General features: G+C 52.2%; 7 protein-coding genes across 7 annotated transcripts; 4 read left to right on the plus strand and 3 right to left on the minus strand.

Annotated features, from left to right (window-relative positions):
- Positions 1-1,191: 1,191 nt before the first annotated feature.
- PV05_08160 (uncharacterized protein) lies at positions 1,192-3,182 on the plus strand. Its single transcript, XM_013457660.1, has 5 exons — positions 1,192-1,477; positions 1,531-1,652; positions 1,709-1,847; positions 1,896-2,364; positions 2,422-3,182. The coding sequence occupies exons 1-5, from the start codon at positions 1,250-1,252 to the stop codon at positions 3,048-3,050; spliced, it is 1,587 nt and encodes a 528-aa protein (XP_013313114.1). The 5' UTR covers positions 1,192-1,249; the 3' UTR covers positions 3,051-3,182.
- PV05_08161 (uncharacterized protein) lies at positions 3,077-3,857 on the minus strand. The gene has a single exon (XM_013457661.1). It carries the CDS (start codon positions 3,755-3,757, stop codon positions 3,242-3,244), a length of 516 nt encoding a protein of 171 aa, XP_013313115.1. The 5' UTR covers positions 3,758-3,857; the 3' UTR covers positions 3,077-3,241.
- Positions 3,858-4,464: 607 nt separating this feature from the next.
- On the plus strand, positions 4,465-8,927 carry PV05_08162 (uncharacterized protein). Its single transcript, XM_013457662.1, has 2 exons — positions 4,465-5,994; positions 6,290-8,927. The coding sequence occupies exons 1-2, from the start codon at positions 4,935-4,937 to the stop codon at positions 8,716-8,718; spliced, it is 3,489 nt and encodes a 1,162-aa protein (XP_013313116.1). The 5' UTR covers positions 4,465-4,934; the 3' UTR covers positions 8,719-8,927.
- Positions 8,648-9,915, minus strand: PV05_08163 (uncharacterized protein). The gene is made up of 2 exons (XM_013457663.1): positions 9,764-9,915; positions 8,648-9,710 (listed from the first exon to the last, which is right to left on the minus strand). Exons 1-2 carry the CDS (start codon positions 9,766-9,768, stop codon positions 9,125-9,127), a joined length of 591 nt encoding a protein of 196 aa, XP_013313117.1. The 5' UTR covers positions 9,769-9,915; the 3' UTR covers positions 8,648-9,124.
- Positions 9,916-10,088: 173 nt separating this feature from the next.
- PV05_08164 (mitochondrial import inner membrane translocase subunit tim14) lies at positions 10,089-11,138 on the plus strand. Its single transcript, XM_013457664.1, has 2 exons — positions 10,089-10,270; positions 10,333-11,138. The coding sequence occupies exons 1-2, from the start codon at positions 10,220-10,222 to the stop codon at positions 10,603-10,605; spliced, it is 324 nt and encodes a 107-aa protein (XP_013313118.1). The 5' UTR covers positions 10,089-10,219; the 3' UTR covers positions 10,606-11,138.
- On the minus strand, positions 10,968-12,749 carry PV05_08165 (uncharacterized protein). The gene is made up of 2 exons (XM_013457665.1): positions 12,374-12,749; positions 10,968-12,050 (listed from the first exon to the last, which is right to left on the minus strand). Exons 1-2 carry the CDS (start codon positions 12,719-12,721, stop codon positions 11,178-11,180), a joined length of 1,221 nt encoding a protein of 406 aa, XP_013313119.1. The 5' UTR covers positions 12,722-12,749; the 3' UTR covers positions 10,968-11,177.
- A 264-nt stretch (positions 12,750-13,013) lies between these two features.
- PV05_08166 (uncharacterized protein) lies at positions 13,014-14,605 on the plus strand. The gene is made up of 3 exons (XM_013457666.1): positions 13,014-13,400; positions 13,457-13,632; positions 13,716-14,605. The coding sequence occupies exons 1-3, from the start codon at positions 13,367-13,369 to the stop codon at positions 14,454-14,456; spliced, it is 951 nt and encodes a 316-aa protein (XP_013313120.1). The 5' UTR covers positions 13,014-13,366; the 3' UTR covers positions 14,457-14,605.
- The last annotated feature ends 321 nt before the right edge of the window (positions 14,606-14,926 follow it).

A 14,926-nucleotide genomic window follows, 5' to 3' on the forward strand; every position in this document is an offset into this window, starting at 1 on the left:
ATTTCCATTTGGCCTTGGGGACATAGCGAGATACAAGGCTGGCTACGACGTCAATTGGTTGGGATGAGAGCCAGGGAGGACGTAACCTTACAATTGTTGGCCAGATGCATGCTCATTTTCCTTGTTGACATGAACAACGTGCATAGATTTATATATAGCATTGAAGCATGACACCTCCTTCCTATACAATCTTAAGCTATCTGTTACCTGGCTAAAATTCTTACCGCAACACACCTCAACCGCCGGATGGCTCGCGATTGTACTGCCATTATCGCATGCGATTCCATGAGTTATCCAGCTTCATTACACCGTCCACGCTTCGAATGCAGAGCATGGTTTCGAAGCGCAAAAATAGCTTTGGGCCATTGCGCACTCAGTCCGTGTAGTCCTGGTGGCGACCAGTGATCGCACAATGGCCGCGGAACAACCATCATAATGGTGTTCTGGTTTCTTCACCGCAGTCGACCCAGCCTATCTCGCAGTTCCCAGGTGCGTCATTTGGAAGTTGATGTGCAGATGGCAAGGCTGCAGGCTGACTTTCTCGGCTGAACACCGAATTGTCGGAAGGATCCCTCTAGGTCACATATCCATATGTCATTAACACCTACCAGGGTTCGCTTATCGGGCAGCTATTTTTGGGAGGATCTGATACCATTTGCTCGAAACGCTGCTCAAATCAGTCGAGACATATATCAATGTGCAGGTTGCTCTTGCGCTGAGACCCCGACCACGTCATTCCGAAGGCAGGATTGCTCGAGGGATCAACCACTGACCTGCCACGTCAGCAAAACTCAACTTGTCTGTTCACTGCAAACACCACGAGAGGTCTCAAAATAGGCACGCATGAGCTGCATGACCATCTTCCCTGGTATGAGATGCTTCGCTCAGATTGCGAGCGGGAGCGACAGGGATATGGGTGGTAGGAATCCGTGCGCGCCATCAGTCTCCTTTGCTCGGCCACTCATGCAAAATCAACGAAGAAGTTTGATAAGTTTCAACAATCATGATAGAAAGTCGCCATAACTGAGCCCACGGTGAATCCACAGCTTGATCAAAGCGATGGCGGTTTTGCCAAGGTGAATGAGCTCAGAAATGTTGGGCGTGACAAGTTGTCGACGCTCTATTGGTTCCTCCCCCTCGCCGGGGCATGGCGCCAAGATGGTCATTGATATATCACAATGTCGCGATCGATTTCGTCTTCCTTTGCAACTCGTTTTCGCAGGCTTCTTGATTCTGGTATGCCATCAGGATGCCCCTTCTTGACATCTTCCAAGCTGTGCGAGATTACACTCGTGACGAACGTAATGCACACAGCGCAAATACGCAAAAGATATTATGGCGGCTAGGAGACGTCTTCCTACGGACATGGGATCTCGGGTTCACGGCGTTCGGCGGACCGCCTGTTCACTTCCGCATTGCACACCAAAGGTTTGTGGAGGGCAAAAATGGGAAGACGCCATGGATCGACGAGCAGATTGTACGAGACTATGAAACCACCGAACGCCTGAGCTTCACTGACATGAGTCTTAGTATCAAGAGTTCTTCGCCATAGCCCAAGCTCTGCCAGGACCAGGAAGTACTAAGATGCTGTTCTGCATTGTCCTAATACATGCGGGTATCATTCCTGCCATTTTTGTGTTCCTTACCTGGAGGTAAGCTAGCGCCGGATTGGTTGCTTTGACAGGCTCGGGTTAACCTTCGAGGACAGCTTGCCAGGAGCGATTGGGATGTATGCGTTATCGTTGGGCGTGCAGCGGATCAACGAAGTTCTTCCAGGCATAGCGTACGCCTTCCTGTCTGGCTTGAATGCATCCACTGTTGGTATCGTTGCCCTCGCAGCTGTACAGGTAAGACACCACACCAGCCCCACAATGCTCGCACTGACTTGATCCTAGCTTGCCGACAAGGCCATCAAAGACAAGTTGACCCGAATCCTTGTCATTGGCGGTGCTTGTGCCGGGATGTGTTACACTGCACTTTGGTATTTCCCGGTTCTGATCATGATTGGCGGGATTATGACTGTGGTCTGGGATATGTGCCTGCGGCAAGTGGTCGGCAAGGCTCGCGCGAGGCGGGAACGGAGGCGCAGAGAATCGTTGCACCCAGCTGGAGCGGCAGAACAGAATCCATCGCAGCCTGAACCCGTTGAGTTGACCACGCGCGATACGACTCCGAGCGGACCATCGGCCGAGACCTTGCACAGGCGACACGATGGTCAAACCGAGCAAGACCCTACCGCTGCGAAGAATCCCCAGGCTGAAGAGACGAGAAGAACATCCACCAATCCGAGCACCGTCCAGACGGACACTCAGTCGCATGCCATTCCTGTCAAGACGGGCCTTTTCATCATTGCTGCTTTTTTCGGTATATCTTCCCAACCGTCCATCAGCCCTGTGCCGCGCTAACCCATGAAATTTCTAGCCTCCTTCATCGCCGTACTCGTCGCTCGAGGTGTTGTTGACAATCCCCCACGGGCTTTCGACCTCTTCGCGAACATGTACTTGGCTGGGACCATCATATTCGGCGGCGGACCCGTGGTCATCCCTCTTCTGCGCGAATACGTCGTCCAACCAGGCTGGGTGTCTCCGCGAGACTTCCTCATCGGCCTTGCCATCATCCAGGCCTTCCCGGGACCAAATTTCAATTTTGCCGTCTTCCTCGGTGCGCTTTCGCTGCTCGGCACATCCCAGCCTACTATCCTTGGCGCATTCTTGGGATACTTGGGTATTTTCGTGCCCGGTATCACTCTCGCTGTTGGCGTGCAGAGCTTGTGGCGAGTGCTGCGGACCAAGCCTTTCGTGACGAGTCTTCTGAGGGGTGTCAATGCTACGGCAGTGGGTCTGGTGTTCACGGCCGTCTATAGATTGTGGCAGATCGGATACTTGACGCCGGAAAAGAGCGATGGGCAGAGTTTGGCGACTGAGCCTTGGTGGGTTGTGGTCACGGCGCTTACATACTCGGGCAATGCTTGGTTCAATGTCCCTGCTCCTGTGGCTATTGTGTTTGGAGGTCTTCTGGGACTCTGCTGGTATGGAGTGGTGGGGCATTGATTGTCTGTAGCCTACTGGTACTCACAGTGGTACTACCGCAAACGAGGATCATGTCCAGATGCTGTGTGGGAGACGACCAAAACCATCGTGGTGGCTGCAGCTGAAAAGTCTTAAGTTGGATCTATTAAGAGGCTCGTGAACCTCGATCAATGTGCTCCTTTCCTTTCCTTTCCTTCACGGCCATTCCGCTCTCAAGCCAAGCTCGCGTTCATGGTCTTGCCACTCTGCCATAACAGATACATACACGTGAAACTGCTCGCCCACCAAGCCAAGCTCCTTATGTACGAGAGCTTGTGCTTGTCGGTGGTCAGATAGGCTGCAGCGTACACCAGTCTTGACGCCGAATAGACAAGACACGCCTTGTTGATGGTCTCGGTGGGCACTTTGGCGACGGTCGCGAACAGCGCGCTTCCGATGAACATGGGGAAGTGCTCCATGGCGTTGGCGTGGGCGGCCTCGTTGCGTTTCAGGAGGTTGAGTTGCGCGCGGGTGATTTTGCCTTCCTGCACGGCGCGTTCGCCGAAGCGCGAGACATCCTCGCGCGGATTGACGTTGTGGTCGAGGCCGTAGGTGTTCTTGAGGAAGCGGGAGGACAGGAAGACGTAGGCGAATAGGAAGTTGAAGATGGCGTGGTAGGGGGCGTTGTTGGGTGGAGTGGCCAGGAGGCCGTTTGATTTTAGGCCGAGCATGGCTGCGAGAGAGGACATGTTTTGTTGAGCTTGGAAGATAGGCGGCGCGGGATAGCTGAATAGTGCGGAGGGGGCTGTGAAGGGTGAGAGGATTAGGTGAGGTTCTTGGACGGTAGGTACATGAAAAGAAGATGGAATAAACTACAGGTACAGAGTACGGAGTATACTGAAGTGCTTTCGGATACTGAGTGACGTCAAGAATCGAGTTGACCAATCATGGGCTCAGCCTTGCGGTCGACGGCCTTGGTAGGAGTAAGGCTGTGCGTCCGCTTCTCGTTGAGCACCTGAGGAGGAGACATGGGTTAATGCTAGGAAGATATTATCGTATTTACAGAGTTCCACTACTGTGTAATGTCTCATGAGGATATTTGTTCTGAGGCGTAAATCTAACTCTGTGTCCAGGCCCATACGTAATCTGCGCTCGCTTCGGCAGAGTTGAATAGTGACGGATCTGCGTTGTCGGCCATCACGAAGTAGCAGGACCACGGCGAATCCTCAGACACCGGATCGTCAAGAGTTTTGAATTGATGCATCATCTCTACAAATTGCCCGAGTGATGAGTACTATGTAGGTGCCTGAGGTGGCTACCAGATCGATCGAAGGACACGCAAATGCCGTAAAGGGGACAAGGCTGCGATTACTGTGGAGCATGCCGCAACAGCCGCGTTGACAGGATTTCCGGTCAACACACTCCCCAAGCTCTTGAGATGAATCCCGAATGTCCTTACAACCGAAATTTTGAAGTGACGATGACCGTGCCTGCGAGTGAGAAGACAGGCTGAAATGCCCTCAGGCTCAGCTCTCAGCTGCCAGCTTTCCGGACATGGACCGTCACATTGGCTGCTGAGGCTGTCGCTGTCATTGGCTCGACCTGCATCGACCACATCGACCCTTGCTGCGACCGCAGTCATGGTTGCCTCAACCTCAGCCTCAGCGCTTAAGCTGGGTGTATCTGCCTTGTGGCAGCCAAATGGCATGCCCATCCCCCAAAGTTGCCCTCATCATCGAATTCTTCGAAGGCTCAAGGTTTGAACGCATCTTTCCACGCGCTGACGACAGGAATTTGCGACTGCGCTCGCGCATTTGATGCCCTGGCTTGCTCGTATGCCATCCAATCTCCTTGACGATATCCTTGCAGAACGAACCGATACGATCTCCTTCCCGACCTCGCTGAACATCCACGGTATCTGACAAAATGGCACCCCACCCGGAGCCACCTCGCAGTCGGCGTGAGTTCAAGATTGCTATAATATGTGCACTACCACTGGAGGCAGAGTGCGTCCTGGCGATGTTTGACAAAACATGGGATCACCCATTAGGAAAGGCTAAGGAGGATTTGAATGCTTATTCGCTTGGAGTAATTGCAAGGCATAATGTCGTGCTTGCGCACATGCCAGGCATGGGGAAGGTGTCTGCAACCAGTGTCGCAGCGGGCGTTCGCTTAAGCTTTACCAGCATCGAATACGCGTTTGTCGTTGGCATCTGTGGCGGTGTCCCCTTCAACGGAAAAAGGGAAGTCATACTCGGGGATGTGATTGTTAGCCAACTGCTTGTGCAATATGACCTCGGAAAGCAACACCCGGAAGGATTTGAGACGAAGACTGCCGCGGAAGACTCGCTTTCCAGACCTAGCCAGGAGATCCGATCGTTGCTAGCCAAATTGAACACTTCGCACCATCGAACGCTGATGCAGCAAGAAATCACAACCCATTTGCTGGCCATCCAGAAGACTTTGCCTGAGACGGCCTATCCGGGCTCGGAATCCGATCGCCTCTATGATGCGTCATATCTACACAAGCATCGAGCAGTCGCTGACAACGCGCCATGCGTTGCCTGTGAAAGCAGTCCTGAGCACAGGTGCCAGGACGCGTCGAAGATGAAATGTAAAGATTTGGGATGTGAAGAATCAGAGCTGGTGCAACGCGATCGTCTGTCAAAAGCCAAAGTGAGTGACATCAGCTCCTCAGATGGATCCCCACAGCTACACATAGGGCGAATTGGGACTGCAGACACGGTGCTGAAATCCGGAACCGACCGCGACCGCATTGCCAGAGAGCACAGCCTTATCGCATTTGAGATGGAAGGGGCTGGCGTCTGGGACTACTTTTCGAATAGCCTGGTCATCAAAGGAGTATGCGATTATGCGGATAGCCATAAGAACAAGCAGTGGCAGGACTTTGCTGCAGCTGCAGCAGCTGCCTGTATGAAGTCCTTCTTGAGGGAAATAGGGACCCCAGAAGATTCTTATGAGTATGGTGAGTTCATCCCGTCCTTACAAACAAGCCCCCAAGACCAACGGCAATGCGCAGCATGAGGGGCTCTTATCACAGAGAGTCAGCGCTGTAAGGTTGGAGCCAGTGACAATTATATTGCGATGACGAAGTATGGCTTGTTGGGCCTCAGATCCTCAATGTCAGACTGCGCCTGATTGCATGAATCGAATGAGCTGGGAGTAGTTAATACGAAAGCTATATTCGGCGACTTGGTGTCTGCGTCTCTCTGTCGATAAGCTGGTCTGTTCGGAAATAGCTCTTACTGACTGTCATATAGAAGAGCCCCAACGGTCCCTATGGTACATGCCTTTCGAGCAATCGGATCTAGAGAGGCTTGTTGGCCGCACAGACAAGCTTGAAGCCTTAGAACACAATCTCTTCCAACGTGGGCGACACTCGAAAACTGCCCTTCTGGGCCTGGGTGGCGTAGGGAAAAGTCGACTCGCAATGGAAGTTGCATATCGTACGAGAGCTCCACGCCCAGACTGCTCGATTTTCTGGGTCCAAGCAACAGACTCCCTGTCATTTGAGAGGGATTACCTTGCAATTGGGAAGCTGATGCAGGTCCCGGGTCTTGAACAGAGCGGGGCTGACGACAAAAGTCTTGTGTGCAAATTCCTCAGCCAGCAATCCGCTGGCGAATGGTTACTCATACTCGACAATGCAGACGATCCGGCATTGTGGGCGGAGAAAGATCCAAGCGCAACAGACACATCGTCTTCCTTGATCGAACACTTACCTAAAAGCCGAACAGGGTCAATACTTGTCACGACGAGAAGTAGGAGAGTGGCTTCACATCTAGCAGGTAAGGACCTTGTTGAGTTAGATGACATGAAGGTCGACGACGCCGAACAAATGCTCAAAAACCTGCTTGAGAAGCCGGACATTCTCAACGATCGTGAGAGTACACGACAGCTGCTGCACACCCTAACATGCCTTCCATTGGCCATTGTCCAAGCAGCGGCTTATCTCAACAAGAATGACGAGTCGATCAAAACATACTCGAAGCTGCTCCGGCAGCCCGAAGACGACGTCATTGAACTTCTCAGCCAGGATTTCAATGATGAAGGCCGATATAAGACAGCACTAAACCCCATCGCAACCACTTGGCTGGTATCTTTTCGGCAGATAGAACAACAGAATCGTGTCGCCGCTGATTACCTAGCTTTTGCGTCCTGTTTAAGCGAGAAGAACATACCACGGTCTCTCTTTCCTCCGGCCGAATCTATGAACGGAATGGTTGACGCTCTTGCGGTTCTCAGGGGTTATGGCTTTTTCAGAAGGCATGATGACAGTGATGTCCATGACCCCGACGGTCCGCTGTACGATATGCATCGTCTGGTTCGGCTCGCCACTCGTAATTGGTTGAAAAAAGAAGATACTTTGACGATGTGGACGGCAACAGCTTTTCAGCAAATGGTGGCCGCTTTTCCAGGGGTGAGGTGGGAGACAAGAGATGTCTGGATGTTGTATATGCCCCATGCACAAATTTTGTGTGACTCGAAGCAATGTCAAGACTTACGGGAGCGCTATAAATTACTCAGTAAAATGGCAATTTGTCTCCACTGGACCGGAAAAGAGAATGATGCGGTCGGCCTGCTTGAAATAGTATATCGATGGGCTGAGCCTACTCTGGGCGACGACGATGAATTCAAGATCGGAGTTTGCTTTAGGCTGGGAGATTATCTAGGCAGTCTGGGAAGATATTCTGAAGCGATGGACTATGTGAGTCGAGCCCTTCAGAAGAGCAGGGAAGCCCTGGGAACGGAACATCGGATGTCTATCGAATGCATGGTGATTATGGGCAAGCTCTATAGCCAGCAGGCCAGCTGGCAACAAGGAGAGTTGATACTGAAGGAAGGAATAGAGGCTGGGAAGAAAGTGTTAGGACCTCAGCATACAGAAATGTTAGCGGCCAGTGCGCAACTTGCACATGTCTATGTGAGAACTGGTCGACATGGTGAAGCAGAGACATTACAAAGTGAGATGGTTGAATGGAGTAAGAAATATCAAGGGCATGAACATCCGGACACTTTGATTGCCATGTTGGATTTGTCTGAGACGTACCGAGTGCAAGGTCGGCTTAAGGAAGCCGAGAAACTCAGTCTGGAAGTATGTGAAGTGACTGAGCGAGTACTTGGGCCTGAGCACCCCGGCACGTTCGATGCTCTCTACGGGCTTTCCAGGGTATACTACGAGCAAGATCGGATGGAGGAGGCTGAAGAGATCGCTTCAAAGTGCTTGGAAAACAGGTCAAGACTGCTAGGCAGAGAATATTGGCAGACAAGAGAATCTATGGAACTTTTGGCCTGGATACGGAAAGAACAGGGTCGGCTTGAAGAGGCCATTGAGCTGATGAGAGAATGCGTGGAGGCTTCCACTCGGACTCTCGGTTCGGAGCATTGGTTTACAAAGGAGTGTCCAAAGACACTGGACGAATGGCAGCAGCTGTGGGCAGCGCGAGCAGGAGACGCCTGTCCAATGAATACAATTGAGCCAAGTCCTCGAGTTGCTGAGGAAGAAGTCGATGAGGTTCCGGAGGATCGTGAGAACTCTCATGGAGGTACCGTGTCTTCTTCACATCAACAGCAGCCGGCTGAGCCGCAAGCAGAGGGACATCAAACAAAGCGGAAGTGGTCAATTGGAAGTGCTTCCCTCAGTCAGCCTATCTCCAAAAAGAGGGCCGAGACAAGCACCGCGGCCTGAGGAACTCGAGTACCGGGACATGTTTGCATGGAAAGTGGGACAATGCCAGTAATGAAGATGAGGTCGTGCAAGCTTTTCGCAACAAGATGGGATACTTGTTTGTGTTAGCTACGCATCTTTCTAGACTCGGAAGACAGACGAATTTGATGGTATCGTAACGTTGGCCTCGAATCCTTAAGCCACCGACGCAAGTTCAGAATGATGCTCGGTCGAAATGTTGCTTCACAACCGCTGCCTGTCTGTGCGAAGCAGCCGCTGTCGGAAGGCATGGTCATGTCGGGATAAGCAAAGATGTTCGCGAACCATACTTCAATTGCATGTGACCTTTGACGCCTCCTGAGAACGCCGGGTATCGTAAACACATAACATTCGTCAGACGAACGGCGATCAGAAAATACAGTTTTCCTCAGTCGAGATCCATCTCCTCTTCCGTCCCTCCCCCAACAAGCATCTTCCTCTTCCGTTTCTGTCTGATTCTCTCCTCGCCCACCACTCTCGACGACTCCATCTGGCTCTTGACCTCTTCGACCATCGGCTCCGTCTCCGCTCTTGCCGCCTCGAGATCCGCCAACTCCTTGCGGATAAGATGCTCTCCTTGCGCAATGACCTTGAGATCTTGCCGTCTCTTGGCCTCGCGCTGTGCCTTCCCGCTGAGTCTCCGGCGTGTGTAGACACGTTCTCTCCGTGCTCGGATCTCTTCGATGCGTTCCATAGCCTTCATTGTCGCGGCGACTAGGTTACGGTCATATTTAACGGGGGCGTTGCGACGCTTGGCGAACTGCGAGAGAAGCAAGTTCTGGTCCACGATCATTTCCTTGCCGCGGAGGGCGCGGGAGGTCTTTGTCCATTTGAGTTTGCGTGGTTGACGCTTCATTTTGAAGTTCTTGTGGCATTTGGAACGGCAGAAGCGGAAGACTTTGGCGTCATTACGGACGAAGGTGATTCCTTTAGATGGGTAGACCGGACGGGAGCAGAGATGGCATGTTTCAATCCTAGAACTGTCAGGGACCGGACCGGAAGAGAGAAGTGGTAGAGGGGGACGAACCTCATGGTTGCGGTGTGGCTCGAGGAGCCGTTGTGCCTTGAATTTGCGAATCGCACAGGGGCCGATACAGCTTGGAAACTCTTATGTGAGAGATTACAGAAAGATCGTTCAGAGGAGCTTGTCGAAGAGCACCCTGCCGGATGGTCTTGTCGTTTAGTTGTAGGAAGAACCTCGCCGTCGTTCGAAAACTCCGCAATCCTGGAAAATTTATGCCAAGATTTCTCTGAACCGGTGATCAGCCGAGAAGCCAATCAAAGGTCTCGCCAAACCTCCAGGCGAGGCGATCTTCCTGAGCAAAAAGTCACCATCATTCTCGAAAGGTCGACGCAGCCTGCAACTCCTTCCAGTTCGACAACGACGACACTGTGCCTGTGAGGCTTTCATCCTCTTACGACACCACGCGACATTCCCGTCTTCTACACGCAATATCTTTCTCGACTGCTTTCAAACCTCCAGATGGCATCAACCGTTGCCGTCGGCGTGGGCATCGCCGCCGCAGCTTTCTTTGTATGTCTTCCTTGCCAGCTACTCTCTTTACCGTTGATCACAATACTAACAGTTGATGTTAGGGCCGCGCCGGTCTGGTCGCTTTCCGCCGCTGGCGCAATCCAAACGCTGTGAATGCTCTCGGCAAAGCATTCTACAAAGGCGGCTTCGAACCGAAAATGACGAAAAAGGAAGCATCCTTGATCCTCGACCTGAGCGATCGAACGTTATCGAAGGAGAAGATTCGGAAAAACCACAGAGCATTGATGCTGGCGAATCATCCCGATCGAGGCGGGAGTCCGTATCTTGCAAGTAAAGTTAATGAAGCGAAAGAGTTTCTAGAAAGAGGAGGATGAGAGCGATACTAGAATAACTCAATACGCGGAGGCGAAGACTTTACCTCAGCCGCGTCGATCAAACGTGTCGACAAACTGCACCTGAAGATTCGCAAGGCAGAACTCGAGTTGGAGCAGGGTGCATTGAGCGGGCGGCCGAGCTCGATTTGCAATTTTTGGGGCATAGCGCTGGAGTTACGGGCTGATCTTCAAGAGTGGAAGCATGATCTCTGTCATTTTGTTTATATGCGGACATCGAAGAGACTGAGGGGGTCCACTGATTGTCTAAACATCTCCTCTCGAAGACGATGAAGAATCTGGCTACCTTGTCGAGGATAGCCGTAGTGGGCGGAGAGACTGTCGCAGCAAGGATCTGAGGTATATTGTTCAGGAGATTCTTGATGCTCGACGACCGGAGGTACAGAATCCTCAAGCAGAGGCCTTGGTGATTCGATGACCGTACCCAACCCATGTCTATATAATGTACAACACAACCAATGCACGCTTCCGTGTGTCTATCTAAAGTAGGTAATCATCAAACTCCATTTCCACGATCCCCATGATGGTCTTATCAATCACAGGCAGATGCGATGCTACCGACTCGACCCTCCACATCTCTTGAACAAGTCTTCCAGAAACGCATTGAACTCGTCTTCCTCCTCCCACATCAACACATGGCCCTTGCCTTCCCACACCTTATAATGAATGCCCTCGCCGAGCTGCTCCTTCAACATCTCCGCATGATAAAACGTGATCATGCGATCATACGTGCCATGCAGCACGGCGATCCTCTCTCGTCCAACTTGCTCAGCGATCTGCGCTATTTGCTTGGCACTCTTGTGATGCCAGCCTGCCGCGATCGCTTGCAATATGAATCCTTTCCTCGTGAAGCCTTCTCTGTCAAGACGCTTGTCGAGTTCACCCGCGGCGAAACGGTCGCGGATCGTCGGATAGTTCAGCCCCGAGTCGGCGGGTTGTTCTGTGTCTGGCTGCTTGAGGAATTCGTCGGAGAAGAGCCTGTGCGCGATCTCGTCGAGTTGCACGTCGATGTCGCGCGGGATGAACATGTTGATCCGTTGGCGGAGATTCTCGATAAAGGGGACGGTGCGGACGAGTCGAGGCGCGGTCGACACGAGGCTGAGGGATGCGATGTGTTGCGGGATGAGGAGCGCGACTTCTTGGGCGATCATGCCACCCATGCTGACACCTACGACGTGTAGATCTCGTGTGGGTGTCGAAGATGTTGACGATGATGATGACGACGGAGGGAGCCAGCCGATATGTCGTAGCAGGTCGATTGCGTCTTTGGCCATTTCCGACGTCGAGTATCGACAGCTCGGCTTGTCGCTTGATCCCATGCCCCGGTTGTCGTAGACCAGCGAGGAATATTGAGACGAACGTTGATGGCCGAAGTATTTGGTCTGGCGTTTCCAGGCCGTGCAGTAGGCGCCGAGGCCCATTATCCACTGCACAGATGAGTTAGAACGGATAAACCAGAAAAGAGACGGCATGTAGTGGAGATGGTTCGAGGGTATCCTCATGAAACCATGCTCTTGAAGGCGATTGGACTTGTGCTAGGCAAGCAGCAGGTAGCAGCTGTTATCCAGTTGCTTTCAAAAGGCCACGTCTTCCGCCGCCGCCGCCGCCAGGGAAGCACACAGTCATATCAACCGATATCCGGTGTCGTCTGGGCTTCCGCCAACATTGCAGACCGTCGATGCAACCTCCCCCTTCCTCGAACGGACTCGATACAATCGTACAGCATCATGCAAAAAGAACAAGTACTCACCACAAGCTTAACATCCCCCGTCCCATGGATCTCATAATGGATCTTGAACGGCCCACCACTCCGGCCCTTCGCGACTTCACATCTCCCCTTCTTCGTCGGCGGTAGATCCCAGTTCACGGTATTGTATGCAGGATGTGCGAGAATCTCGGCTGCCGTGAGAGGCATTGTCATCAGCACGGCTCCCAAAGAACGCTGCTGCCTTCTGCAACGTGCTGTCCCTCTCTCCTTTTTCCTCCACGGGAAACACCAATGTGATCTGGACCGACGCGATTGATGAGAAGACGAGGACAAAGAATCCGAATGAAATGACAGTAAAGGGATTAAGGTCGTGTGTCCAGCAACGACCATAAAGCACTGTACGCGATATGACGACAAGAGCAGTCGAGCACAGGAGAGCGCAAGCCAGGCGAGGCTCGGGACAGATTGTTCCGGCGAAGCAGGATGTGCATTAGTGCAGCTTTGCTTTAATATTCACACTCCCCTATGTACCTCGGTATCTGTGAGCAACTTCTCATCGACGCCGCACGAGATGATATCAGCTAGGCAGCACACATGATAAGCTGACGCAGAACCTCGCAAGCCGCGACATGAAGCCTAGTCTATCCGCCTGCTCTGCTCACGCGCTTCAGGGTACTAAGTCAGGTACCCAACAACAGCCTTAGACCTTGCCGAGGCCAACCTGTATGCGGAGAATGGCAGTACAACTTCTCCTCACCATGGAACGACCGGGGCATCGGCCTTGCCTCCAAGTTGTCCCGCTATAGGAGAAAAGCTGGAGAGAGCGGAATTCTGTCATCTCGAGTGTTCGGACACGGAGATCTAGGTCCATCTTTCGATTGCCTCATGTGAACAATAGGTAGGATCTATGCGAGCTGAAACCAACTGAACTCCCAGTACCCGGTGCAAGACAAAGAAACGGCACTCGCGGTCTAACACTTTATCCGTACATGGCTTGCATATAGCATTCGTCCAAGGAAGCAAGAAAACGATAAAATGTCAGGCCAAGAGAATGCCGTGGCTTTTATAGGCATGCCCCATCTTCGCTCCCAAGATTTAGACAACGTCAACTAACAAAAAGCTCAGGCCTCGGCGTCATGGGCTACAACATGGCCGTCAATCTGCGGACCAAAATGCCCAAAGAAAAGACCCTCGTGGTATGCGATGTGTCCGAGGCAGCAATATCCAGGTTCCAAGAGCAAATGAAAGACTCTGGGCCCGTAGTCGTTGCGAAGAGCGGATCCGAAGCCATTCAACAAGCTGTAGGTACTTTACCTTAGTCACTCAAAGTTCGCAACACAAGACATATAATAAGTACTTATACTTATACTCCGTGGCGTGCCAGGACACCATCATCACTGTCCTTCCAAACGACGCAGCATGCGACAGCGTCTATCTGGACCCATCGACCGGCATCCTCGCCGGCGTCAAGCAACAATCCCGCGCTTCTTCGCAGCCCAAAATCGCCATGGAATGCGGCACCATGAGTCTCGAGATCATCAACAAGATCCGCGACGCCTCCTCGCAATGCGGACTCAGGTTCCTCGATGCCCCTATCTCCGGCGGACCCATAGGTGCTAAGGCGGGTACCCTCACCATCATGGTCGGATGCGACGAGTCTCTGTTTCCCAAGATCAAGCCACTGCTCGCATACATGGGTACCAGCATGCGACGGTGCGGCGACGTCGGGTCCGGCACGGCCTTCAAAACCATCAACAACTACATGTCCATCACCCAAGTGCTGGTTGCCAGCGAGGCGCTGAACATCGGAGCCAAGCTGAATCTCAATATGGAGGAGCTGATCGATACAATAAACTCCAGCAGTGGTCAGAGTTGGATCACGTCCAAGAACAACCCTGTGCCTGGCATCACCCCCGGCGGAGCAGCGAACAACGACTATAATGGAAGGTTCCGGATCGAGCTCGGCCAGAAAGATCTAAAGTTGGGCGTGCAGTTGGCCAAGATGGCCGGTGCAAAACCTTTACTGTCCATCGAGACGCTGAAGACGTTGGAAGAAGTCGCAAGTGATCCGAGATACGCCGGGAAAGATCTGCGTGTGGTGTACAAATGGTTGAACGAGCAGTAGCTAGGTAGCTAGGCTCTCGCGTGAGTGGTTGAGTTCCGCCCGCGTCATGCAGTCCATGGTAAATCCATGGTATTCACCGGCTCCTGAGTACGATGGTCCAGTGTCGCTTGTACATTGAGCACAATCCAAGAATGACTGGATGGTTTGGCCGAACAAAAAGAATCTATCTAAGAAAGTGATTGAAATTTCGAACCGAGAGCAGTAACTTAGCATATTCAATTGTGATTGGTCAAAGGATTTGTTCCTTTCGATATGATAGCTCTTTTCGTGAGCTTTTCTCGCCGAACACCTCACCACAGGTATATCCTCTGCTTGTTGAGCGAGCCGTCATATCTGAAGACTATAAACACACCTACAGTACAGTGTCACGAGACGAGTAAGCCAGCAGTGGCCAGCTCAAATCTGAAAATTAGCCAAGCATGATGAGCTCGGAACCACAGCCTCGCCAACAAATATAAGTACCTAGGTAG

This window comes from Exophiala xenobiotica, assembly GCF_000835505.1.
Source record: "Exophiala xenobiotica strain CBS 118157 unplaced genomic scaffold supercont1.5, whole genome shotgun sequence".
Classification (NCBI taxonomy): Eukaryota; Fungi; Ascomycota; class Eurotiomycetes; order Chaetothyriales; family Herpotrichiellaceae; genus Exophiala; species Exophiala xenobiotica.

Coding starts and splice junctions, on each gene's coding strand:
- PV05_08166 (XM_013457666.1), top strand. CDS start 13,367: ATGTCAGGCCAAGAGAATGCCGTGGCTTTTATAG. Junction 13,401..13,456: donor GAATGCCGTGGCTTTTATAG/GCATGCCCCATC, acceptor CAAAAAGCTCAG/GCCTCGGCGTCATGGGCTAC. Junction 13,633..13,715: donor CCGAAGCCATTCAACAAGCT/GTAGGTACTTTA, acceptor GTGGCGTGCCAG/GACACCATCATCACTGTCCT.
- PV05_08160 (XM_013457660.1), top strand. CDS start 1,250: ATGCCCCTTCTTGACATCTTCCAAGCTGTGCGAGATTACACTCGTGAC. Junction 1,478..1,530: donor CATGGATCGACGAGCAGATT/GTACGAGACTAT, acceptor CATGAGTCTTAG/TATCAAGAGTTCTTCGCCAT. Junction 1,848..1,895: donor TTGCCCTCGCAGCTGTACAG/GTAAGACACCAC, acceptor ACTTGATCCTAG/CTTGCCGACAAGGCCATCAA.
- PV05_08162 (XM_013457662.1), top strand. CDS start 4,935: ATGGCACCCCACCCGGAGCCACCTCGCAGTCGGCGTGAGTTCAAGATT. Junction 5,995..6,289: donor AGAAGATTCTTATGAGTATG/GTGAGTTCATCC, acceptor ACTGTCATATAG/AAGAGCCCCAACGGTCCCTA.
- PV05_08165 (XM_013457665.1), bottom strand. CDS start 12,721: ATGGTCGTTGCTGGACACACGACCTTAATCCCTTTACTGTCATTTCAT. Junction 12,051..12,373: donor CGGGGGATGTTAAGCTTGTG/GTGAGTACTTGT, acceptor TCATCTGTGCAG/TGGATAATGGGCCTCGGCGC.
- PV05_08164 (XM_013457664.1), top strand. CDS start 10,220: ATGGCATCAACCGTTGCCGTCGGCGTGGGCATCGCCGCCGCAGCTTTC. Junction 10,271..10,332: donor TCGCCGCCGCAGCTTTCTTT/GTATGTCTTCCT, acceptor AGTTGATGTTAG/GGCCGCGCCGGTCTGGTCGC.
- PV05_08161 (XM_013457661.1), bottom strand. CDS start 3,757: ATGTCCTCTCTCGCAGCCATGCTCGGCCTAAAATCAAACGGCCTCCTG.